Raw genomic sequence first — 27,362 nt, forward strand, 5'->3', positions numbered from 1 at the left:
AATTTTCATCTTAAAAGCAATGTGTTGATGCAAATTTTCCTGCGACTAAACATTTAGGAACTCAGAAGGTACTTGAAAACAGACTTAGATTTATTTATTGTAAGAACTTATAATATCATTATTGTTAAAAGAAAAGTACAAATGGCCCTTAACATAGATGACTTTCTGCCTGTAGAATTGAGGGGGAGAACGCGGTTATCCGTACTTGGATTATGACTTAGTTATTTAAAATAGATCAGAGAATTAGTATAAACAGAAAAGTGTGTGTGTGTGTGTGTGTGTGTGTGTGTGTGTGTGTGTGTGTGTGTGTGTGTGTGTGTGTGTGTGTGTGTGTGTGTGTGTGTGTGTAGAGAGACAGAGTTTTCCTACAATAATAAGCAAGTAAGAGGTTGTGTGTCCACCCTCAGGCGCTCCACCACCCCTACATCTACCCGGTGCTGGACGTGGACTTCGCCAACATCTCCTCCTGCACCTACGTCATCACTGTCATCCCCCACAACAACAAGGGCACGCTCAAGGACCTAATCTACAGGGTGAGTATTGTAGGACGGTAGTGGTGGTGGTGATGATGGTAGTGGTGGTGGTGGTAATGGTGGTGGTAGTGGTGGTGGTGGTAATGATGGTGGTAGTGGTGGTGGTGGTGGTGATGGTAATGGTGGTAATGAGGATGGTGAAGGGAGAGACGACAAGGATTGGGAGAGAGGTCGTCGACAGTGACTAATGAGTCATCACATGATGGGAGGAGGAGGAGAAGGAGTGATTAATGACTGAAGTGAGAGGTGGAGAGAAGGGTGAAGGAGGGAGTGAGTGGTGGAGGGAGGAGCGACGGGTTAGTGTTGTGCTCCAGCACTTGATGTACTGGCACACTTAAGGCAAGGCTGCCTCTTCGGTACTTCTGCCCTAACACCCAGCACTGTTGTCGAAACCCAGCAAGTTCTAGAGGCAATGTCTAGAGTCAGATCGTTAGTGTCTAGAACTAGTGTCTAGAGGCAGTATGGCCTACACTGACTAGTGTTCGAACCTTGCGCGGTTCGAAACCGCGTTGGCTTCAACACAAAAAGGCTGTAGTTCAGACTACTCATTGTATCCCATCACACGAGCTGTGAATCTGAGTGTTGGTGTTGGCCAGACCACACACTAGAAGGTGAAGGGACGACGACGTTTCGGTCCGTCCTGGACCATTCTCAAGTCGATTGAGAATGGTCTTGAGAATGGTCGAGGACGGACCGAAACGTCGTCGTCCCTTCACCTTCTAGTGTGTGGTCTGGTCAACTTACTTTAGTCACGTTATTGTGACTCATCGCCTGAGTGTTGTGTGATGGCACAAGATGACTGCAAGCAGCTCTTTAATACTTCAGACAGTATAATAAGCAATGATATCTGTAACAAGAAGTCTGTGTTAACAACACTCACTTCTACTTTATTAGTTTTATATAAAAATTGCAATTTTGTTAATTTCGTTCAGACAATAATGGGAATTTTTTAATGGAACACTTTTAAAGTATCGCATATTACATTTACATATCGTATCATACATTCTTATTTCGCATCATACATCCTCATATCGTATCGTACATCCTTATACGTCTCGTACATCCTTACACCGTATCACACATCCTTATATCTTAGTTAGTAGACTTGTCCACCATGTTGTTAGGTGCGGCTGTTGGCACTCGGGGCACACCGGGGCCCTCAGCCATCAACAGCCTCATACTGGCTCTGTCTTTAAAAAGAATAATTACGGTCCTGGGTTCGATCCCAGGCGCCGGCGAGAAACAATGGGCAGAGTTTCTTTCACCCTATGCCCCTGTTACCTAGCAGTAAAATAGGTACCTGGGTGTTAGTCAGCTGTCACGGGCTGCTTCCTGGGGGTGGAGGCCTGGTGACCGGGTAGCGGGGACACTAAAAAGCCCCGAAATCATCTCAAGATAACCTCAAGATAACGTCACCCTACCATGACGACTCTGGCACAGATTTGACTCCAGGTTACATCTTGTACCTAACATGATTGTAACTTAACATTAATAAAAGTGCATTCCTAATTAACAACTAATAATAATGTCATTGAATAAATCAGTTTCTAGGGTGAGGCGTCAGATGAGCTGACGTAGGATAACAGCTCTTAGCTTACCGTTTCATTAGGAACATCAGAACCATTCTTAATGAACCGTAGTCTCAGTTCAAAAAGTGAGTGTGTATGGTATGAGGGGAGCCGGTGGCTGAGCGGACAGAACACTGGGCGCGTGATCCTGTGGTCCCGGGTTCGATCCCAGGCGCCGGCGAGAAACAATGGGCAGAGTTTCTGTCACCCTGATGCCCCTGTTACCTAGCAGTAAATAGGTACCTGGGAGTTAGTCAGCTTTCACGGGCTGCTTCCTGGCGGTGGAGGCCTGGTTGAGAACCGGGCCGCGGAGGCACTAAGCCCCGAAATCATCTCAAGATAGATCCAACACACCTAACCTTGCCACACGTCCAGCTCCATCTATCACTGGTCTGGACGCTACCTGTAGAGTGTATTTTCAGAGTCACTGGCAGGACGACTGGAGCGAGAAGTACCAGCAGCGGTCGGCAGGTCTGCCAGTAGGTCAGGTACAGCGGCTGGGGCGGCAGGTGCTGGAGGCGCTCCTCTTCCTTCAGGACCGAGGTTTTCCTCCCTGCGGACACCTCCATTCCGGCAACGTCGTCCTCCAAAACGGCGTCGCCAGGTACGTGTCTTGGGTAAATTACAGATAGCGCCGCCTGGTGTTTACCTAGAATAACAAAAATCTCCTTGTGTTATACCTCCTTCCAATATAACAATAATAATGTTCATAGGAATATATACATTGATTATATTTCTTTGTATTCAAACATGGCAAATCATTACAATATTTTGTATAAGGCCGCTAATCACTCACATGGATGTAGATACACAAAAAAGTAGTTTTATAAGGAAGCGGCCTTCATAAGGACGACAAATTTCCTCCAGCTGCTCCCTAAGCTTGTAGGTCAATAGCTCTTGGTTGATGAGTAAATATTGACGTAGGAGAGAGGGATGGAGGGGGTAAGGGAGGGCTCTCAGCGAGTAATGTGGGACTGGATTTCCTGGAGACTTGTGGCTCTTGTGAGTCAAGGTGATACTCGAGGCTCTGGGGACTTGTGGCTCTTGTGAGTCATGGTGACACTCGAGGCTCTGCGGACTTGTGGCTCTTGTGAGTCAAGGTGACACTCGAGGCTCTGCGGACTTGTGGCTCTTGTGAGTCAAGGTGACACTCGAGGCTCTGCGGACTTGTGGCTCTTGTGAATCAAGGTGACACTCGAGGCTCTGCGGACTTGTGGCTCTTGTGAGTCAAGGTGACACTCGAGGCTCTGCGGACTTGTGGCTCTTGTGAGTCAAGGTGACACTCGAGGCTCTGCGGACTTGTGGCTCTTGTGAGTCAAGGAGACACTCGAGGCTCTGGGGACTGAGGACCATCATCCCAGGCAAGGGAAGTAGAGCGCAAGGATTATATTGTCTTGTTACAGTGAGGAGTCTGATAAGAGGTGCACCGCATCTGTGCTTCTGAGAACACGGTACAGACACAGATGAGAAATAAAAGTGATTTGAATACAAAATATGGGGCTCCTACGCTGACCCTTTAGGTCTCCCACGCCATCCTTCCTGGCCTCCCACGCTGACCCTTCAGGTCTCCCACGCCATCCTTCCTGGCCTCCCACACCATCCTTCCTGGCCTCCCACACCATCCTTCCTGGCCTCCCACACTGACTTTCCAGACGTACCACAGTTCTTCTAGACTTATGACGCCGTTTTTTCGAGCCGTCCTTCACCGCTTCCCTGGCAGGTCTCCTACAGCACACGTCCAGGCCTTTGGAAACCATGCCTTCCACTTCAATTTTGTCTCATCGATTTTCAGCTCGCTAGGCGTTGGTGGTAGTGGCGACGGTGTTCTGGACGGCGGGGACTACCTGCCTAGGGAGGACCGGGGGGCCTTGGGGAGAGAAAGAGAAGGTCGGTAAAGGGAAGGTAAAGACGCTTTGGAGGGAGGAACGGAAGGAGGGTAGGTAAAGTAAGTATTTATCAAAAGAAGACACTAAGCCGGGAAGGCTATGTAGCACTATCAAAGTGCGAAATAATCAGAGGGCGCTAAATATCACCAAGAATGTCAATACGAGAACAAAAACGCATAAGGCGAACGATATCAAAAGTATCCGATTCACCTAGAATTCTATCGAGGGACAAGCGACCGCGAGGGACGGTCAGAAAGCAAGACACACGCTCGTCCTGGAAGTCAGGACATTCAACAAGGATATGCACAACTGTAAGAGGGACAACGCAATTCAGACAATAAGGAGCAGGGCGGGAGGAGGGTAGGTAAAGTAAGTATTTATCAAAAGAAGGCACCAAGCCGGGAAGGCTTTGTGGCTAGGAGGGTAGGTATTGAAGCTGGTGTATTTGGGTGGTGATGGGTAGGCTGTGATGAGGGGAGTGCGCTTCAGTAAGTATCTACAGATGATAAATAGTTCTTTGGGCTAGACTTTTACTTCGTGTATTTACCTTTTGTTTACATTCTGGTTCTGTGGTGGAGGTGACCTCTGTGACTTCTTGTATTGTATGCCATTTAACCACTCCTTTCAATTGAAAGAGGCTGTCCTAGTCTGCCTTGTTTATTCCCCCTCAGTATTTTGTATGTTGTGATTATATCCTCCTTCGCTCCTTCTCGTTTTTAGAGTTGTTAGATTGCGTTTTATTTAAATTTATCACCGTGGCTTTAAACATTAAACCCGGACAATAGTCTTGTTGCAATCCTTTGGAATCCTAAAAGTTTCTCCAAATTCTAAGAAAAAAATGGGAACTCTGCCGCCCGTGCACACGATGTCTGCACTCATTCTGCGAGCGAAAGTAGAATATTTTTAAGGCTGAGAGGAATATGAAATGTATTTTGGTAATGGAAAAAAGAGAGAGCTTCAGATTTGTAAATGGCTTAGGGGAAGAGTACAGTAATGGTACACTTGGGGTAAAGAGAGTGAGTTAGGCGTGTCTGCTACACTCTCGTGTTCCAGCACTCGCCTGAATACTGTTACTAAATCACCAATACAACAACAGGTTGCGTATAATTCCTATAAAAGTGTTTACACAATTAGAGTTTGCTTAGCAGTATCCGAGACATAACATCACTATGTTGAGTTGCTATATAAAAACAAAGTGAATATAATACATCCTTAGCGAGAAAAATAATTTATAATATAATTTTAACTAATATTAGTTTCACCATGTATAGTAATAAGTAATATCTTTATCTTGTTATACTGTATAAGTATTGTAGTAAAGTGATGATGCTGATGCATGGTGATTGTATCACGACCTTATTTACAGTAACATAATATTTATTTACCAAGAATGTTTGAGGAATATCCTCACATTCTTAACTGATACAATATTAATATAAATTTCTAATAAACGAAAGATATTTGTTTTAATATTTGACATTACAACATGTCTGTCTCTAATTCCACCTCCCCCCCCCCCTCTCCTCTACTAATGGTGCCTGTCTCCCCCACTATCAGGTGTTTGTCCTCCCAACTAATGGGGGCCTATCCTCCCTATTAACTGGTGCTTGTCTCTCCCTATTAACTTGTACATGTCTCTCCTACAAACTGGTGCATGTCTCCCCTCAATGATCCGAACCTGTCTCCTCCACCGACTGACTGGTGCCTGTCACCCGAACTGACTGGTGCCTGTCTCCCCAGACTGTCGGGGGTGGAGAACACCTTGCTGGGGCTCACCTCCAGGATCTACCCCATCATCAAACGCCGCCTCAGAGACAACAGAGACGCTATCGACTCCGTGTGCTTCGGTATGTCTTGCCTCGGCCGCCGCCACTACTACGCTCTCCTATATAGCGCTCTCTTGGTTATATCGGGACACTTTGGTCTAAGCTGTGGTAGCTTTCTCGAGGATGCAGTATTTGTGCCTAGACCAAGATAACTATGTTTGTACTGTGGCAACTTTGTTGAGGCCACATGGTAGCTTTGTTGAGGCTACATGGCAGCTTGTTGAGGCTACAAGGTAGCTTTGTTGAGGCTACATGGCAGCTTTGTTGAGGCTACACGGTAGCTTTGTTGAGGCTACATGGCAGCTTTGTTGAGGCTACATGGTAGCTTTGAGTCTGTGTCGTCTTTAGCAACGCTGAGTCACTTTTATTATGTTTGAGGGAGTGTTGCCAACACTCCAGTATCAGGTGGTAGCTTTAGCAGATTTGCAGTTCCCTGTCAATGCTGCGGAAGGGCGCCAGTGGCTTTAGCTGGGTCTTGATTTCTATCCAGGCGGGAGAGAAATGGTTTTGCCTGCTTCCTATCACCTAATGTTCATGTTCACTTAGCAGTGAATGGGTACCCAGGAGTTAGTCAGCTTCTTGTGGGGTTATAGTACTTCGACCATGATGGGGGAAGGGGGCCTCGATATAAGGCAAACATGTACTGTATGTATAAACTGGCTGCCTGTCCCCCAACACAATTATTATTAATTATTGATTAGGCTGACATAGCTTTATCCGGTCTCTGGTAGGGTTATCCTAGGTTCCTACTTCATTATTATAGCTCAATTATCGAGGAGATAACTTTTTCTTTAGTAGCATAAAGTTGAAACCAATGTGGAAATCTGTGTCAGCTCATTTGAGATGTTTTAGGATATAGTTGGACTTAACTGTATTTTGACTGTTGTAGGGCCTTAGTTGTAGTACTGTATAGTTCGATTTTGGCTGTTATTGGGTCTTAGTTGGAGTGATGTATTTGCTGTGTTTAGGCTGTTGTAGGGCCTTAGTTGTAGTACTGTATAGGCTCTATTTTGGCTGTTATAGGGCCTTAGACTGATGTATTTACTGTGTTTAGCTGTTTCTGAGGTTGGAAGAAAACGTGCTCAGATTGGGGACTTGTTTATTTTATAATGGTAAATAATAAATTAATATATAATAAATTAATATATAATAAATTAATATATAATAAATTAATTTATTATATAAATTAATAAATAATAAATTAATAAATAATAAAATTATTATTATATAATAAATAATAATAATAACAAATAGTATAATGATAAGCAATTATTTTTAATGAATCAAATAGCTAATTAGGATGAATGATAAATAATTATTGACTAGTGCATAACAATAAAGTATTAAGGAATAATTATAATGAATAATCCTTAATGATAAAGTAGAGATCAATTACAATTAATAACTACATCCATAGGTAGTAAATGAAAGTTGCATTAATTAGACTAATTACAATTCATGGGAATATTTCTTAGCTATCTGCAGGCTTATCACTTTGGGGGTTCCGGCGGAGCACCCCCAAAGATACAGCAAATGCTTAGCATGCTAGAGCAAGTGCCCCTTGAGCACATCTGTGGGCCGTCCCTTTCAAAATTAAAACAGGGGATGCAGAGGATCCCGGGAGGAGGGTGGGCGTTATGTAAGAGCAGCTGCTGGCTTGGGAAGGGGCCCACGCCGTCTCCGTCCCGGTTTATATAACCTCGGGTCAATGCGCGCGCAGCTTGGGGCGGTTAAAGTCAGCTTCCAGACATACGTTCTCTTCCACTCAGAAAACCCACCGTTTTTGGGAAACAGTGTTCTTTTGTTGGGCCATAGTCGAGTTGCTGTATTTGGGTTGTCATAGGGCCTTAGCTAATTGTCTTGTGGTATTATGAGGCAGAGAATTTCTATACTGAGATATAATTTAAGCATATACTTTGTAGTGAAATGTCTCGTTAATAATAAACTCTGCTCGTCTTGTGCAGTGTTTGATTCAATGTATAATTTACAAAAATTAAGCTAGACACAGAATTACTTGTACTAAATATAATTTCACTTTATTCTTCCATAGAGAAGGTGAATGTGCCCAGCGAGTGAAATTTAATTTGATGAATTTAACAATTAAGCAACACTTCTTTCTTCTCTTCCCCCCCCCCCAACCACCCCTACCCCATATCCCATTCTCTCTCTCTCTCTCTCTCTCTCTCTCTCTCTCTCTCTCTCTCTCTCCACTTCCTCTTCTCCTCTCTGCTTTACCCTTGCATCTTCCAGGTCACGTAATTTTCGAGATGTGTGCAGGGTACGAGCTCTCTTCCGCCCACCCAACACCAAAACACCTGGAGGATATCGCTAATTACCCACAGGTGAGCTTAACAGTAAGATTCTCCAGTCCAACTGTTAATTTTGGTCAGTTTCCCTGCCCGAAATACTATGCGTGTGGCTTTGCAAGAATGTAAGCTCTAATATTGGGACTCCTGGTTCAACCTTGACGCCGAGCGGACGTCTGGACACCTCCGCCTGGGAGCCGCCGGATCACGTTCTGTTTTCGCGTTTTGACTTTGCTACTGCCGTTTGGCTTCCCTCTTCAACGGTCCGCTTGTACGACGCCTGGCGCACATATCGCCTTGGGTCACAGGATTGTTGATAGATCTTTGTTTTGTTTTTGGCGTGTTCTGGCTGGTTCTGCCGGCGGGGTGACGGTGTTCGGGGGCCGGCTTGGCCGAGAGGTGCCGGAGGTTGGTGGGTCTTGGTGGGTTCCTGGTGTGCCCTCAGTCATGGTGGGCGGCTGGCTTCTGCTCTGCCGGAGGACACTGGATGACTTTTTGCGTTTTAGTTGGGGGCAGAGTTTTGGTTTTGCTACCTGGTGTTCTCTGTGTGGAGCGGTGTTACGGCCCTCTCGGGATCGCAACCGGGTTCTTTCTCTGCTGTTGTTAGAGGAAGGGTATCCGGCCCCAAGCCAGTAGTGGCTTTCAAGGGATGTGATCCGTAACGCAAGTAAATTAAAGGGGAAGGGAAATAAAGGCAAAAACTTAATAATATAATTATTACCGTCACCATAAATATATAAAAGGTTACACAAGGGGGGGGGGGGTTAAACACTATTATATACAACGTAGTCTTCCTCTGAAGACTCTGGACGTTCACGGTGCTCAACAAGGCTAAGCTCTTGGTCCTCTTGTGGCCTCACGACGAATCCTTCGATTCTCTTGAGTCTACCCTGGCCACAGGCCAGCCAAATTACAGTTCCACTGGGGGCACCGTCGTGGAGGCCATCAACCACAAGTCCAGCCGGTAGCTGGCAGGTTCCAATCAGCAACGCTGGTTAGGCCACTCCACGATCGATACTAAGGTCGCAAACCCGAGTCAGGAGCCTCGTGTGATCCCACAGACCACTCTCCTCGCCACAACACCCCAGTGGTTAAGCGTCTCCACCAGTCAGTCCCGGGTACTACAATCCCTCAGCTGCCACGTCACGGACAGGCTAACACCACAGTGTTCATCCGGGGGGCGACTCACAGCTGTTGCAGTAAACACTTGGAGACAAGACGGCTGCCTTGGGTAGACTGATCCAACTTCCATTACAGCAGTCCCAGGTCGACTCTGTAATCAGACACGTCATCAGTAATCGGGACACTCTAGGGCACGTCACTTACCGGCTCAGACTCAAACGCCCATCTATCCACTCCATAGATGGCGTTGCTATCTAAACTCCACCTCACCAGAGGTCAGCAGCAGCTGTGTTATGAGCTGATTAGGACGGGAAACTAGCCCTTGTGGCTGGTATTTCCTGTCCTCACTTGATGGCGCCGTCCATTTGGAGGGGGTTTCGGGAGCTGACCCACAGATGGCGTGGTCGTCACTGCTCCGTGCTCGGACGTTGGGCTCGGGTCCGTAACAAGCGGGGCCGGTGCTTGTCACCCTGAGGGACTCCTGGGACTCCCCAATCATCTGCCTGACTGTGCGTTTCTTGTTTCACCTTTCCTGGCTTCGCGATTGACCCTTAACGGGTACGCCGGGGCGCATCCGGTCCCATGATCGTCGTCACCCCTAAATCAACAACAACTACTCTAATGTTATTTATCTAATGTTATTTACCTGATGGCCACAAATACACTAGTAGCCTCCATGAGGACAGGAAGCTGGCAACTTGTCAAAGGTGACTCCATTTGTCCTGATGATTTTTTTCAAGCTGGATTTTGAAGTTCAGCAGAATTTTGGGATTTATGGCTAATGGTGGGTAGACTGTTCCATGGTTCATAATCCTGTGGGTGAAAAAGCACGTTTTTAGACTAAAAACCCACTCTGGGCTTGTGCAACTCTTTCACAGCCATTCACAATACAGTACAGATATTCAGTGCATAATAAACATCAATTGTACTATATTTTTTAATATTTATTTCTTATAAATCCTGATGAAAATATAAATTTACATGAACCTTGTAGGCAATAATAGCAGTCTCTTAATTACCCACAGGTGGTGCAGGTGTTGGAGTACATTTTTGGTAATGGTGACCAGTACCCAAGTGTTGAAGAAATCCTCTGCCTGGATTTCTTTAGGAACCTAGACTTGAGAGAGATGCGAGCTGCACCTCTACCGGTAAGTTAGCAACCATAGTTCGTATATTACTGAATCTCAAAGTCAAACATAAGTCAAATATTTGTATACATTTAGACTTGACACTGATCCAAAATTAGTTATGCTTTTATTCCTAAGTACTGTACCTGTACTGTATATTCCATTTTATGTCATATTGTTAGTTGTAGTTAATGATTGGTTGTTTGATCACATATTGGAAATATTTTTGCCCAGTTTTCTAATATGTTTGTGCATGTGACATGTTTTATCCTTGGTTAAAAGTTGTATCCTTAGACAATTTTGCAGTACAAAATTTGTTTTGCTATAAGTAGAAATATTATAGATTCCTGCTGTAAAGTAAATGTAATTTTCCTGAAGCAGTTATAACAACACTATTTAACTAATGTTTTAAGATATTCATAAGAAACCAAGAAAAATACTGTTGATAATATAACAAAGATATCCTGGTTAAATTCCAGTTTTAATTTGACTCCATCATATTAAGTATTTATAGCCATCTTTATAAGATGGTCACAATGACATGTTTTTATAACTGTTTCTGCTGAAATATTCTGTGATTTGTTAATATGCATCATTTCAGAGTTATGTATCCTGCATTCCCAATACTGTATTATATTATCTTTGTTAAATTATATATTATTCGACTGTAATAATTGTTTGATAATTGTGATCCTTCCTTTTATCATTAAATAATATTTACAGTTTATCATTATTACCGTACATCCCTGCAAAACATGCATGTAATATAAATAGGAATCTTGAATCTTTACTTGCTGGTTTATGGCTTCATCAGGTCATATTGGATCAGGTATACATTTCCTCAACTGGTAACTGTGCTTTGAGTTACATGTGTTATAGAATCATTGATTTATTTTTTTAACAGTTTTCCTTATTATTGGTGTCAAGATAGCACCAATGTGTGTGTGTGTGTGTGTGTGTCTGGACCCGAGAGTCTATACCGTCTCAGCTCATCTTTCACTATCATGCTTCACTTATGTTATTTGCCATGTGCTTCTGTTTTGTAAGGTTATTTAATCTTACCTTTTTTTAAAGCTCACAGTGGCTCTCATGGTAATGTCCATTTCTAATTTATATAAAATTTATATTCACGGATATTGTTTCAATTGTACTTGAACTCTATTTTCTTTCATGACAAATACATTTGATTACATATTTCTTTAAAACTGTACTTAGTTTTGATTATTAATTTAATTCATGTATACATATGTTACCATATTGTTAGTTTTAATTAGCAGAAACCTTTACCTGTCCTTCTCTCCTACTTCGTACATCCTCCTTTGATTAACACTGAGGTGAGTGTAAATGTTTGTGTTGTTTTTATTGTTAATCATTTAGGCTTTTTGTTTATAGTTACTTTAGCAATAGAAAGTACAGAATACAAATCATGCTATATCACTAGTATATTTATAATAATAATAATAATAATAGTAATAATAATTTATATTTATAAATATTCAAAAGAATAATATACTATACAGTGGTTTAATAATTGTTACAAAGTATGTACAGGCCACTAATACACAGAACCTTTTGGGCATAACTTGAGTATCAGGATGTCAGGCTTCCCTGACACCCTCCCTCCCTCCCTCCGGTCGGCACTTTTTTACATCGGGCCTAGAACTGAGGTGGTAGGACGGCTCCCCCAGCCCCCTTATCGGGCGAAGGGGTTATGCTAACGAGTGGGAGTACTAGTTACATGTAAGGTTGCTAGTTTCTATTATTTTATTTTATTTTAGCAGATGTTTCTTTGCTTTTCTGGCTGTAGGTAGCAATTTTACCAGCTAGTTGTTTGTTTTGGTTCGCCTATCTTTCTGGGTGTCCACCCCAGTCGATGGCAGAATATGACATACAGTACTTTAAGTGTAAAGTGCTCATACGCCATTGCTACCTTCGCTGAATGAGGGGGACCAGGTTCTGGCCCGTGGTTCCCGGTAGGCATAAGAACTCCTGTGATTGATGACCCCAAACTAACATAGCACATATCTGTTTGGATAGATTCGAGGAGCATCCAGGGCTTCGCCCAGAAATGGCGTTTCATTACATTCAATGCTGGTTTTTTATCCCTGATAGAGTCTAGAACTGGGCTTCTACATTTAAACTTACATTCTCATAAGAATTTCTATCATATAATATACTTGGGAATTTTTCTTTAGATATAGCAACACTTCTTTGTGTGCTCTTAGACGATAGGGTTTACCCATTGTAAATACTGTACACCACTGTGCATGTGCAGCTTAGCTGCTACTGAACTTAGATGTGAGTTTTAAAAGCCTGCCTTTCACTAGAATCCACATTTACAGTTTAGTTTCCATCACAATATCCATAGAATGTCCCTTCCTTACAGGGCCTGTAAGGTGTGACTCCATAGTTGAGGAGCTAACCAGAGTGGTTAGCAACAGGAAATGACTGAGTGGCCCGGCCAGAAATAATATTGTGAAAATAATTGTTTGTGATACTGTAATTTTGTTACATAACTACTGTATATTACAATATTTCCAAATTATTATTATTGTTAATATTATTATTATTATTATTTGTATTATTATTACCCAGTATGTAAAGATGCTCATGGGCATAGTAATAAATGTAGCCGTTCATTCGACAATCAGTCACCAACTGTTTTATATTGTGGTCTGTTTTTGGCAGAGAACAGCAGCTGGTTACCTCTCTTTTTTCCAAATATCTCATGGCTTCCTATCATTACTCAGAATTGTTGGATTCAAGCATACCTTGATGAGAGCTTGTTATCTAACTGGCACTTAAAATTGAATCACATTTACTTGGGCTGATGCTTGACTCTCAGAACAATGTTACAATCAATTCTTACAAATCACTTCATTAACCTTTGAGCATGCATAACAGGCACTTCCACTATATATTTACAACAGACTATAGGTGTTTACAACTTAGTTAAGCTAGACTACATAAAAAGAATGGCTACATAGATCAGGACAGAGAGAGACGGGATTGTAATAGGTAGTACAGTACTGTACTCAAATGTGATATAATTCACTTGTGATTGAAAGTCCTTGATCACTGCTTCAGTTTTGTGTGTTGTACATCATTGAAAGTCCACTTAACATTAGTATTATGTAGTTATTTCTCTTTTTATATTCTATGTAAAGCTGCTTCCTTTTTTGTGCATCTTTCTTTACATGTATTTTTGTTATCTTATTTAAGGTATGTGTGCATTGTACAGTATTAGTATAAATATATATAAGTAAATTTTCATTGACTTATGCTTAATTAATTTTTATCCAAATAAGCTTTTCTATTTTCCTTCTTGGCATGACTTTTTAAAATATACAAACATTTTGTATGTTGTAACTGTAATGTTTCTTGAATGGATATACAGTGGTACCTTCGTTTACGATCCAAATCCGTTCCCAGACGCACGACATACACAAAAATTTTTTAAACCAAAACAAATTTTCCCATAAGAAATAATGTAAATTGAATTAATCTGTTCCACACCCCAAAAATTACTAACTTGAAAATTCATTTTATACCAAATACAACTTATTTTGTACTACAATTCAGTATGTATATCTCACATTTATTGAGGACTCTTTTTGGCATATGGAAGACAGTGATAAAGGGGGTGGGAGGGATAGAGGTGTTAGTGTTTGAAAGGGGAGTCCCCCCCTTCCATTATAACATCAGGCAGTGATGACCTTTCTGGGGTACGGTTTTGCAGGCATACAACCAGCACCTGGTTGTGGCTCACTGCTTGTTTGTCTCACTAAAACCCTGTCTATTGACATTTGTTTTTCCCTACGTTTTAACACTTTTGAGGTGAGTCATCACATTGTCATTAAAAGGTTAATGCAACAGCCTGTTACAGTTTTATCTGGGTGACTCTTTTCAGCAAAACGTTTGCAGTTCTTCCCATACTGCACACATTTCCTTAATTAATGAGGAAGGGACATTAACAACCCCACATACCATTTTCATGTTTACAAATTATCTCTTCTTTTTCTTCTATTGTCATCCTCACAACTGTTTTCTTAGGTTGAACTTTACCACTGACTTTTTGGGGACACATGATGGGATATATAATAAGAACTTTTATGTTCAGAAACCAAAAAGCCCAAAAACACTGAAATTCTTTACATAGAATTCAAGTGCAGTCATCACTGGATGGGTAGGCGGGATACATTGGTAAACAATTGCCCCACGCCCCAGCACCACGAGCTCGTTTGACCCAAACACTTATCAACAGACATCGTATTCCAAGGAAAACGTCATACACCAATTCAAATTTTACTACACATTTGACGTATACCAAAAAATTCGTACTCTAGGGCAGTTGTACACCAAGGTACCACTGTACATGTGGAAATTAAATTAATGTACTTATTCTCTCCACAGTCACAGTTCCAGATACGGTACTCTCCAATGATAAGAAGCATTCTTAAAGAGGTTAGAAGATTTCAGAAGCAAAGAAGGTGAGTGAGATGATATCACTTGTTTGTTTTTCATTTGGAAAGAGTGATAAGAATTTTGTACTGATTCATCTACAGTAACAGAGTTGTGTTTCTATTTTAAATAAATAAAATGTGCATGTTAGATACGTTCTCATTTACCAATGTGCATTCCCCTAATTTTATATGCACTATTGTATTTAGAAAAATTGCAACTGATTTTTGTGGCTGAGTCAAATTTTTAATCAGTCTGCAGCGCCGCACACGTTCGCTTAATCGTGAGGACATACTAGAAGGTGAAAAGGGTTACTTCCAACGTGACAGCAGGTAAACTGTCCCCACACTAGTTGTAATTAGTCTGTTTTACCAGGTGCCTATGCAGCAACTTCTACATGTATTGTACTTTAAATATTTTCCAAGTAATATACTGTAGCACCCAAAAGCTCAGAGGATCGTTTAAACTTTAAAATTTAATGCATATTTTTTAAGTGCATTGCTTCATTATATTTTGTAAGCATTTCATATTTAGCTAATTTGTGTTTTGTTACCATTTAAAATGTTCTAAATAACATTGGCAGTATGTTAATATATAAACCATCCTATGATGCCTATGCAGCTTGGATGCCAACATCCACACTATTTCAGTCCCAATTACAGTTTTTGTAACCACTTACACCTTTCAGGAGTTGCTACCTGTAGAGCTAGCAATATATATATCTTGGTCACAAATACTGTATGGATACAAATACTCTTCTGGTCCTCAGCTTGCAAGAGGTTATAAAGCCAAGCAGCGACTCTGCTCACCATATCCATAGACAGAAATTTCCTGTCCTGAGTTGAGTCAGAGGATCTAGAACTTTAACCAGATGAGGAGTTATTCTGGCTCCAAAAAGAAACCTTCAGATACCTCATGTCAATTAGAAGAAAATCCAGTGCAGGTGTTCCACAGGCCTTTAGGGATAAGTAATTTTTGGTGCTCATAGATAGTATATCTTAGTACTGTTCTGTACACTGGAGATTGTTTTTGAATGTCTGGATTTCAAGTCATTAAGGATTTCCTTCTAGTACAAGACTAGATTACTATTCAGTAGTTATGTTTAGTAAGGTCCTTATAAATAGATCTATAGTTCAAATGAAAATATTAATATAGTCATGAAACTGTTGTACTAGATAGATATTTATCTTAACTGCATTTAATATTCAACATGAACTAAACATTTAGTAGCAACATGTCATATTTTTATACACTACACTACTGATATAATCTTTATTTGCCTACTACCATATGGCATGCAGTGCTTATATTTAAATGGTTATTACTCATGTTTGTCATCCACACTTCCGTGGAAATAAACATTTCATTCAGAGCTCGATAAACAGAGCTTCGGCCACACACGCGTAGGGTTTGCAGTTTGAGTCTCCGAGAGCCCAGGTGAATGAAAAATTACTCATGTTTCTTATGATATTAAATATTTGGGCATAACCATGTTAAAATGGAGAAAAGTTTTAAGTCTAATAAATTTATTGATTGTATTCGGCCAAATCCAGGTGTTGGGCCAAAACTTGCAACAGGAAATTTCATGATTATATATGTCGCAAATGGCAGAAGTAGTCATTAATGAGATAAGTGAAAGAAGTTGATAATAGTAACAGGTATAGAGGCAAACTTCCTTAAGGTTTGTGGTATGGTTTCTTCATACCATTTATTCGTGTGCACCCAGCAATAATTTAGGAACCTGGATGGAAATTGATTGGTTGATTGTAAGCTGATAATATACTATTTGGGTAAGGATTTAAAATACACTGAGGTAGGTAACAGCTTACAAAAATACAGGTAGAAACTTCTATTCGTACTTCTGGACACTCTCATTGTAGTACAGTTGGGTTCATTCTTGACTCCCAATCAGGATTTCCAGGTTCAAATCCTTGGTGGGACAGAAATTGTTGAGCATGTTTCCTTTCATCTAATGTACTGTTCACCCAGCAGTAAATAGAAGTTAGTCAACTGTTATGGAGTTGCTTTCTGGGGAAGGTCAATAGTTTATTCTTGGGGGATCTTGATATAAACCTAATTAATTATATATATATATATATATATATATATATATATATATATATATATATATATATATATATATATATATATATATATATATATATATATATATATATATATATATATATATATATATATAAAATAAATAAATATTACACTCAGGATGGGGCGCATCCGATCCCACGATCGTCACCCCTAAATCAACACAACACTCAGGCTGTCTGTCCTCGACAAAATTAATTATTAAAATATATTAATATGTTTGTGATAGGAGTGTACATATATGTGCCAATGTATCGAGTAAATTTATGTTGAATTTGCATGTGATCTGGTAGTAAAGAAATTACTTTCATAACTTACCTAAGTGGCAGTATCAATTAGATCTGAGTGCTATATATATATATATACAGTGGCACCTCAATTAACGAGCGGCTCTATCTATGAGCATTTCGAGTAACGAGCGAGCCACTCGCAGAACATTTGTCTCTACTAACGAGCTTTTCCTCAATTAACGAGTGTTTCCGCTGGTTCTCGGACACCTTTTACAACAGTTTTGTTGTCGTTTCGCAAGACGAGTTTTCCACATGATGAGCCTGGTGCCGGAACGGATTAAACTCATTAATCGAGGTGCCACTGTATATACGGCATTAAGTGCACCAATAACTTCTAAGTGGGTGTTATGATCAGTTTAGTTGCTGCATAGTATGATGAATATTTTTTTTTTTTTTTGCAAACCGTAGATCCTTGTTTAGAAAAAAACATGAAATTGATGTAGATATTCAGGTGTATACAATTCACTCAAGAATGCACATGCATGTCTGTGCTTGTCTCCATTCATGCTCTCCACAGTCACCATAGATTTATTGCAATGTTAGTAACACAGAGAATAAAGGTGCAAGGGAAAAAACTAATACCTCCTGGGGTGCTAACTGAGTCAGAACAGACACACCACAATGATGAACATTGCAGGTCCCAGGGTGGCAGGGTTAATCCACCCACAGGGGTATAGCAGAGGTGGTAACGGACAGCCATTATAATATAAGAATAATGATGGCCATCCTAAAAAGTTATATCCTCAGTAAGTGCAAAATCAAAGGACCAGCAAAGAAGAACCCCGAGCACTGCAGGGGCTTGCCGAGTCCTGGAGGAATAACCATGCCAGAACACAAGGCACAGGGGCCATGCATTGAATATCGTAAATGTTGAAAACAGCTTAGGGCCATAGACAGCTGTAAAGAATGTGAGTAGAGTGCTATTTAATGAGAACATGAACACTCTGCGTGATCCCTTATAAGAAAACCCAAATGCCTCTATCCACAAAGCCTTGCAGAGGAATCAAAGATCAGTGCACTGCTAAAGCCAAGGCATCTTCCTCAGGAAGCCAGCCTCTCAGAAACAGCCACCCAAACCCACCAGGGAAGGCAACCCTGGCTAGGCAGGGGCAACACCTGTGAACACCTAGAAATGTTCATTCTAGGCACATGCAGTGTGAGGTGAATAATTGAAGACCACTCAAGAGGTGAGGCATAAATATACATACATCATGAAGCAAATACTAAAATGCAGAAGAAATACACAAACAAATGAAACAAAAACAGTGTCCAGGATAGCCAACACACTTCTGAAAACTATGACTCAAAGAGCACTGGGGCAGGAAGAGGAGCATAATCACAATGTTTTGCGATCTGGCACAATGACCATTGTCTCATCTCAAACCATTGGTTTGTTGTCTCATCTTCTATGCTTTGTTTACCTTGCTCATTGTATTTTTTGGTTTGCTCACCATTTTGGTGGCCTTTTCTTGGTTAGAGTGATCTAGGATTCCCTGCTTCTTGTGCCTCTTTAGAGTGGCCAGGTTTTGGCTTCTGGTCAAAAACCAGAGGCCAAAAAATAGGTTTACGATGACTAATAAGGGCTTGGCATGGATTGAATTGGGAAGAGCCATGAATAGCAGCCCTTCCATAATAGTAGTAGAAGAGGGCATGATCGATCAAATACAGGTAGAGGAAAAGCTTGCCCCTTCATGTGAACACGATATATTGAGATGGACTACTATTATAGAAACCCCTTGTAAAGGTCCAGTATGATGAATTCCTTGATTACCCTCGAGGAGACTATGAAGAAATGGGGAAAAGAGAGAGAGAGAGAGCGAGATAGAGATAGAGAACGAGATGGATGACACAAGCAGTAAAAGTTTTCTAATAAACAAGTGTAACTTCTGGAGAAGGTATCAATCCTCAAGGAACAACATTATATTATAAAATATACAGAAGGGGCCTTAAATTCAGCCACCCAGGAAATCAGATTAGCTAAAAGAAACTATAAAAGAAAACTTGCTCAAAACATAAGGAAGATCCAAAGTCTTTCTATGCCTATGTAAGATGTAAAACCAAAACAAAAGACTTGGTGAGACCCTTAAAAGATGAGACCAACCAAGTTATAATTGATGATAAGTGAATTAATTCCAAAATCATAAAGGAACTAATAGAGGAACTATGCCGACTAATGAAAATCCTTTTCAGAAAATCTCTGGACCAAGGGATAGTTCCCTTTAGATTGGAAATATACAAATGTCACCCCTATTTTCAAAAAAGGCAGAAAGAACTCGGCAGAAAACTACCGTCCGATTAGTTTGACCTCATACATCTGCAAGCTCATGGAGAGAATCCTAAGGGAAGGAATCATTCTCCATCTCACAATGAACAATCTTTTAAAATCAATGCAACTTGAGTTTGTTAAAAGTAGATACTGCCTTACAAACTTGCTCACATTTTTAGAAATTGTAACCAGCTACTCAGGCAAAGGACTTCTGGTGCATGTAGTATACATGGGTTTTGTTAAAGCCTTTGATAAGGTACCGCATGAAAGACTTGAATGGAAATTACAGGCACATAGAATAAATGGTAGATTATTAGAAAGGATAAAACAATGGTTAAAATTAAGAAAACAAAAAAGTCCTCATTAGTTCCTTTGGGGTTTTGGGATTTAGCACAGGTGGCTCCAGAGTTGGAGTAGGCTGGCTGAGAGCTCAGGTGACCTCGACTGCCATGTGTTAGCAGTCAGGCACATAACATTCAGGATTTTTATGATAGTTTGTCTTGTTTATCTACGTGTGCCTAATTTCCTTCAAGCTGTTGCTTGTTTTGCTGCACCTGTGTTTTCTGGTGGATTTTTCTTAGTTTTATAGTTGATAACTGATCTCCTGCTCCCTTCTCTTTGTTGAATGAATCGAGTTTGGTCCTGGCTTTCAGTAGGGAAATAGCTACTGAAAAGCAGCCCTCCCATAAACCAGTATGTTGGATTAAGGTGCGGTGGTACAAGTAATTATGTTACAGGACAAGAGTTATGCTCATGATGTCCTGCCTTCCCAGCACTCTTTGTCTAATAAAGTTTTGAAATTACTGCCTGTTTTGACCTCCACCACCTTCTCACTTAACTTGTTCCAACCATCTACCACTCTGTTTGCGAAAGTGAATTTTCTTAGGTGATATGCTTGGGAAGCTACTGAAGGCCCGCAAAGAGCATTTCAATACATTTAAAGTTTGAGTGTTTAAATAAGTTACTTGAGTATAGTATTGGATTTACACTGATTTTACAATACAATTCAGTGCTTATTAATTGCTTCTAACTACAGTACTGCAGCAGCAAAACAACTATTGTTTCATTTAACATGTTATGAAATCATTTATTATTTGTAAACTTATAAGAAATAGCTATATATACTTTAGCCTACATAAAGCATTATTAAGATAAATGAATTTATGAATTTGTAAAGTTTCATGTGTTAATGTAACTGTTAGATATTAATGTGAGTGATTTCCAAGTGATTCTTTATCAAAAAGTTGTGATTTATATATATAAATAAATAAATATGTTTATTCAGGTAAGGTATATACATACAAGTGATGTTACATTAATGGATTGATATATAGATAGAGCTAGTACATACAATGCCTAAAGCCACTATTACGCAATGCGTTTCGGGCAAGAAAAACATTAATATCTAGAACTTAATACTAATTGAGCATAAAGAATAAAAAGTGCTGAGAACAAATACAAATAAAGATAAAAAAAAAAGGGGGAACATGACTGAAAAAGCAGCACAAATACAATAGGTTGACAAACAGTGTTGATTAAAAAAAAAAGAAAATAACAGACATGGGTTGACAATAGAGGAGTGAGGTAGGTTACAGGGAATTTATTAGGTAGTGTTTAGTTTTTATCTTAAACTGGTTGAGAGAGGTACAGTCTTTAACATGGTTGGGAAGGTCATTCCACATTCTGGGCCCCTTGATTTGTAGAGCATTTCTAGTTTGATTAAGTCGTACTCTAGGAATATCAAAACTGTATTTATTTCTGGTGTGGTGCTCATGGGTTCTGTTACAACCTTCTATGAAGCTTTTGAGATCAGGATTGGCATTATAGTTTAGCGTTTTATATATGTATAATACACATGAGAGAATGTGCAGTGACTTAATGTCTAACATATTCAGAGATTTGAGTAGGGGTACCGAGTGATGTCTGGGGCCAGAGTTGGATATTGTTCTAATAGCAGCTTTGTGTTGGGTAATTAGAGGACATAAGTGATTTTGGGTAGTAGAACCCCAAGCACAAATACCATAGTTGAGATATGGATAGATAAGGGAGTAATCGAGAGTCACCAGGGCAGGGCGTGGTACATAATATCTGATCTTAGAAAGAATGCCCACAGTTTTTGAAACTTTTTTTGATATATTTAGAATGTGTCCCTGGAAATTCAGCTTGTGGCCAATGAGAATGCCAAGGAATTTGCCATCTAATTTGTTACAAATATGGGTATTGTTTATTTTGAGATTTATTTGACTCATTTGATTTATTGATTTATTTGATCTCATTTGATTTATTTGACTTATTTGATATGGTTCATCATTACTGTATTACAGACAAATTTTGCAAATACAGTAGAAACATAACTGCAGTAGTTATTATAAGTATTGACTATTGTGCTACCTTGTTTTGTCATCCAAACATTTTTAATCTTTTCCAAAGAAATTATGGTAATATTTAAAAAGGTCAGTAAGTGGTTTGTTAATTGCCTGACTGTGCTCCAGTTATGACTGTGTGCCTCGCAATTCAGCTGAGTTTTGTGTTCCCCCTATAGATGTGAAGTTCACGGTAGCCATGAAGAAGAGTGGCCCTCTAGGGATGAGGTAATGGTTGTAATATAATGGCTTCCAAATAGTGTATACATAAAATATAATAAATCCATAGTGGTGTATTTGTATGCAGTTCCTAATAATCTGCAGTTAGTTTCTTGCTTTGTTCTGTAATTGTAATTTCTTCTGAGCTATCATATGTAATCTGCTCGATTAACTAAATGCCTACTTTGTCGGCTCTTCAGTATACAGTAGTAGATGGTCCTGCTATTACTGCCTTATAGCAAAGTAAAGTTTGCAATGTGAGTCATGCATTGGTAAGCTGAAAATTAAAACTTAGGAAAAGTTTTCATTTTACAAACTATATCATGGATGTATAAATTGCCCAAAATCTAGTGAGAAAATGTATTCTTTCTAATTATTAGGATTTAAATTAATCTTTACTGGGTAGTATTTGCAATGCAAATATGTCTGTTGATTCTTCTGCAATTTTGGCTATCAGATGAGGGTATTCATCTTTTTCTCTCTATATCTGTATGTAATGCCTCATTCATCTTGGGAACAGACCAAAAACTTAAGATTGCCCTATCTAAAAATAGTTCTTATTCTAGTATTTAAGGAATTTGTCAAGTCTTTAGTCTTCTGCTTTACATTCCAAGATGTTGGTTAACTATCTATATTTTTAACACATTGTACTTGAATCTTACCAATTCTCCTTGTGAGCCTGTCATTCATGTCTTCTTCCAGTCCAGACTAATTAAAATATTTATCTTAAATTTCTCTACTATTACTGTGGCCTGCTGTCTCATCCTGCATCTACCATGCACTCTCTTACTTTGTTTTCCTCCTTGTTTACTAATACTTACTGTACTACTCTACACGTATTCCCGGACTCACAGAAAAGGAGTGAGTGGTGTGTTAGTTAAAAGGAAAAGGAGAGTTAAAAATGAAAAGGAATAGTTGAAAGTAAAAGAAGGTAGCAATTCAATTGTATAAATCTCTTGTGTCCCCCCATTTGGATTACTGTATCCAATCATGAAGACCTCATCTTCAGAAGGATATAGCTGCTCTGGCGAAAGTGCAACACCGGGCAACAAAAATCAATCCAGAGCTAAGTTAACTTGTGTATCAGGAATGGTTGAGGGCCACAGGACTAACAACACTGCAAACCAGCATGACAGGGCTGATCGCATTGAAACTTTTAAAATACTGAACAATTTGGAGGATGTTGATCCGGAAAATTTCTTCAAAGGTCAGATGTACAGGTAGCACAAACAAGGAGCAATGGTTTCAAGCTCAACAAGCCACAATGTTGGACTGAAAACAGGAGATGCTTTTTCACCCACAGCATTATTGACCCATGAGACTACCTTCCCACCAAAGCCATAAATGCCAAAACTCGGTTAACTTTTAAAGTTCAGCTGGAAAAGACCATCAACACAAATGGGGGGGGGGACCTTTGACAAGCCACTGGCTTCCTGTCCTCGTCGAGACCACTAATGTTAGTGGCTCTCAGGTAAACTCAGGTAAATTTAGGTAAAGCATTAGCAAGCAAACCACAATAGTACTCTTTATGTTAATTCTTTCTGCATTTTAGAATATATAGCAAGTAGTTACCAGAGTAAAGAGTTAAATGCTCAGATATAGGCAATTATACATATTTTATAGTACACACATTAATAGCTGGAGTAGCATGGAGTGTGCAGAATGTCTGCAAATTTGCTTGTATTGTATATACTGTATACTTTTGTCATAGACCTAGCTATCACAAATTCAGAATCAGAATCATGTTGACTGTATACTTTCTTCAAGGAAAAATTCCTTAGAACAAAATAATGGAGAAAGTTTATTATGTAAATATAGAATAATATATATTTTAAGCACCTCAAGAAAGCAATTTAAAAAGTGTGTTCAGATGTGTAGCATTATTCATGAAGATATAAACATGTTTAATAGAATTACATAGCAAATTAGTAATTATTCAACTCTACACATACAGTATTGTAATATAATTACAAATATTTTATTCCTTAACATAAATAATTTTCTTCTCACTACTGCATATCCCTTAATTTAAGTAAAAGATTGTGCAACATCTTTTGGCAAAAGTACCTGTTGTACCAAAATTTCTTTTACTTTATTATTATTTTCTAATGTAGTTATTATTACAGTTCTTGCAAATCTTACAGACGTGGGAGACGTGGGGGAGGCACAGCCTCGGGCGGTGAGGGAGGAGGCGATACACCAACAAGCAGTGAGGCATCAGCAAGTGGGGCAGGGGGTGGCGATGACAGCATGCCTCCAACCTCTGCTTACAATACTCCAACTGCCTCTTTAGCTGCTCTTTCATCACCTACCTCTGATGTTACTCCTTCTCCAGAGGTATGATTAGGCCTACTTTGACTTACAGTATTTGCAGATGAAAAGTTACAATAACGTGGCTGAACATGGCTATCTCGATGCATACGGTACATGCATAATACTGTATACTCATTCTTATATATGCCCTTATGCATATCCTCTCAATCTCATAGTTATCATTATTGTAATTTTAACTAATTATTCTGATAATTATTAATGTATCTCTTAGATTATTTATGTTACCACTGCTTCCTAGATAATTATTGATGTGTTTATATTAATTTATCATCATCATGAGGTGGAAAAGCTTTGCCCCAAAGAAAAGTCACACACTCGGCCTTGCTACACTCCAGTCAAAATGATTTGTTATCTAAAAATTTATTAAACAATCACTCCCTTATATAATTATTTTTCACTTTCTCATGTAATAACTTGCCAAATGTTTCTCATCTTCTTGGCCTTCTTCTTTTCTTCCTTCATTCAGTTTACTTGAATTAATATTCTTAACCACTTTACCCTCATCCACATTTCAAATGACAAATCCATCTCGGAACACACTCGGTTTTATGATTTGCCAACTTTTACACTTCACTTTTTTAGAGGCACCAAATGATGGCTCCCTGTAACTGGCCTGCTTAGATAGCTCCACATATATGAGTCACATCAGCCCTAAGAGTCCTTAATGACCTACCAGAAACAAGAGCCAGAACATGGCTCTTTTACAGAGGCTCAAGAAACAGGGAATTATTTTGGTCACCCCTCACCAAGTAAACATCCAGAGAGTAAGTGAACCAAAATGGACAGCTGCAATGTTCACAGAAAGACATGAAGGAAGCAAATGACTCTGAAAACTGTCCACTCGGGGTTCAAACTCATGTAAGTGCACAGTGTTTGTAAGCCGTACCCTAGAGTACGAACTCACGAAACCTGTCCTTACTTTCTTATTTATTGTATACAGTATGTACGTTTCTTTAAACCAGGGATGTGGAACCAATATGCATTTATAAACACTTCAAACACAAGAGTGACCACGTGGAACCGGTACCATATTTGTTCATTGGTGGGACTCAAGAAACAACCAAAGTGCAAAGAAACAAAGAAACAACCACAGGAAAAGGGATAATATACTAACAAGGAAAAATTCCTCTCATCAAATTAACAATTACAGTTCCTGACACTCAGATATAAAAGGAGGTCAATAACCTCACACAGTTAGGAGAGTACCTCACAAGCACACATCCCACAACTTGGGTGAGTGGAGTCTCAGCCCTCTCTGTCGCGTGGAGTGCAGAGACTCACGAAAACGCGCAGGAAAATAATACACACAGAATCACACACATTTACTAATACATACTGTACTCTCAAACGCAAATGAAACATAAAAATTAACACAAATAAAACAAACTGGTATTTTAACTAGGTGAAACATTTACATTAACAACCGCAAAAGCTAAACTTTATATACCAGTCATTACAGCCCCTCTAGTTCAAACTAGCCACTACCAGGTGGCAGCACCTATGTCAACAGAGCTCAGTCTTGTCATCGTTGACTCCAAGGATTCACTAATTGGGTCATCGGCTTTAGCGAGTCCTGATTTTTCCAAATAAATAAAGCCATCATTTGGACTCTGTTTTGTAGGGGCCATTTGTTTTATGTATTGTTTCCATACGTGTGTTTCCATGCCTCACATTTGTCTGGAATTGGTTTATGATTTGCCTTGAGCTGCATGTGTTAGGACAGTCCTACCCTAAACGCTCATTTGGCATTGCCCTATGTCTTGATAGATGACTTCTGTGGTGGGTCTGGAATTTCGTGCCTAAGAGGCCATACTACTGTGTAGGGTACCTTGCCCTAAGCAGTGCAAGGATCTTTGACTCCTTTGCAAGGCTCTGTGGTTGGGGTTTTTCTGGGCTTATTGATTAAGGAATGCACTAGTGCAACTCTGGGCGCGGTTCAGCTTGAGTGTGTTTGAATTTTTGGCCATTGTGAGCTCCTAGAATACAGGTATTCTAGGAGCGGCCTGATGAGCATTCTGCAAAGAGACAGTTTCATGTGTTGTGGGGCCTGGTTGAAGAGATACAGCTTGACTAATTGCATTCTGGCCATTGCAACTTTCTTGTTTGTATGCTCAGTGGAATTTAGTAGCCTGTATTTGTCATGACCTATGATCGTGGTGGAGTCCTGTTTCCGTATCAGCATATCTCCAATGTTGATGGCTCCCAGTGAACTAGCCCAGCAGCTTCTTAAGCAGAGCTGTATTTTATTGGGGGTTGGTCACTATTTTCCACTCTTGTTCCCATCGTGCTGTGTTAGCCAGTTCCTCTTTTGCCTTTCTGATTCTCTAGTTTCTGATGCAGGTCTGTCCCCAGTTGCATGATGAACAGGTGGCTGGGTTATTGATGTCCCACATGCATCTCTTCATTGTGGCAGTATGACATTCCTGGCCCTCGTTTCACCTCTTTCTGTCCCTTTTGTCATTTTCCTTCGGTGTCATTTTGGGTGGTTCTGTCCTGGAAGCCAGCTATTGGTTGAGGTTCGCACTCACCAGGAGGTGGCCATCGATAGTAACTTTTTAGGCTAGTTTGAAGTGAACCAATTGTTGTCACTGAATTGGTTACAGAGTCGTTAATCTATTTAGATGTTCTGTTTCTTATGAACATTGCAGTTGTCTGTAAACTTCACTAACTTTTTGGGCGCTTTCCTGGTGAGGTAGATGATTATTGTCCCCTGCTTCCTGCACTTCTGTGTGGTGGGGTCAGATTCTGGCTCTGGTCTCCAGTAGGCCAAACAGGACTCCTGTGAATGATGTGACCCAGTAGTGGAGAGCCATTTCAATAAGATATCTTCAGGGACCCACCAGGGCTTTACAAGAAGAGACATTTAATTCCATTCAGCACTGATTTTTTTCTGGGAGGGACTCCTCAGTAGCTCCTAAAGCTTAACTTTGGTTACTACCAAGCAATTGCTATCCACAA

The 27,362-nt window shown here is 40.0% G+C and overlaps 1 protein-coding gene across 1 annotated transcript in view; it reads left to right on the forward strand.

The window, feature by feature from the left end:
- The window catches only part of Slob (Slowpoke binding protein), a 174,678-nt gene that overhangs the window by 131,739 nt on the left and 15,577 nt on the right, over window positions 1-27,362 (forward strand). The window contains 8 exon segments of the mRNA XM_069312167.1: window positions 408-533; window positions 2,524-2,705; window positions 5,728-5,834; window positions 8,064-8,155; window positions 10,267-10,389; window positions 14,782-14,858; window positions 15,084-15,161; window positions 24,215-24,407. Coding sequence (XP_069168268.1) covers window positions 408-533; window positions 2,524-2,705; window positions 5,728-5,834; window positions 8,064-8,155; window positions 10,267-10,389; window positions 14,782-14,858; window positions 15,084-15,161; window positions 24,215-24,407 — 978 coding nt within the window.

This window comes from Procambarus clarkii, chromosome 7 (assembly GCF_040958095.1).
Source record: "Procambarus clarkii isolate CNS0578487 chromosome 7, FALCON_Pclarkii_2.0, whole genome shotgun sequence".
Lineage (NCBI taxonomy): Eukaryota > Metazoa > Arthropoda > Malacostraca > Decapoda > Cambaridae > Procambarus > Procambarus clarkii.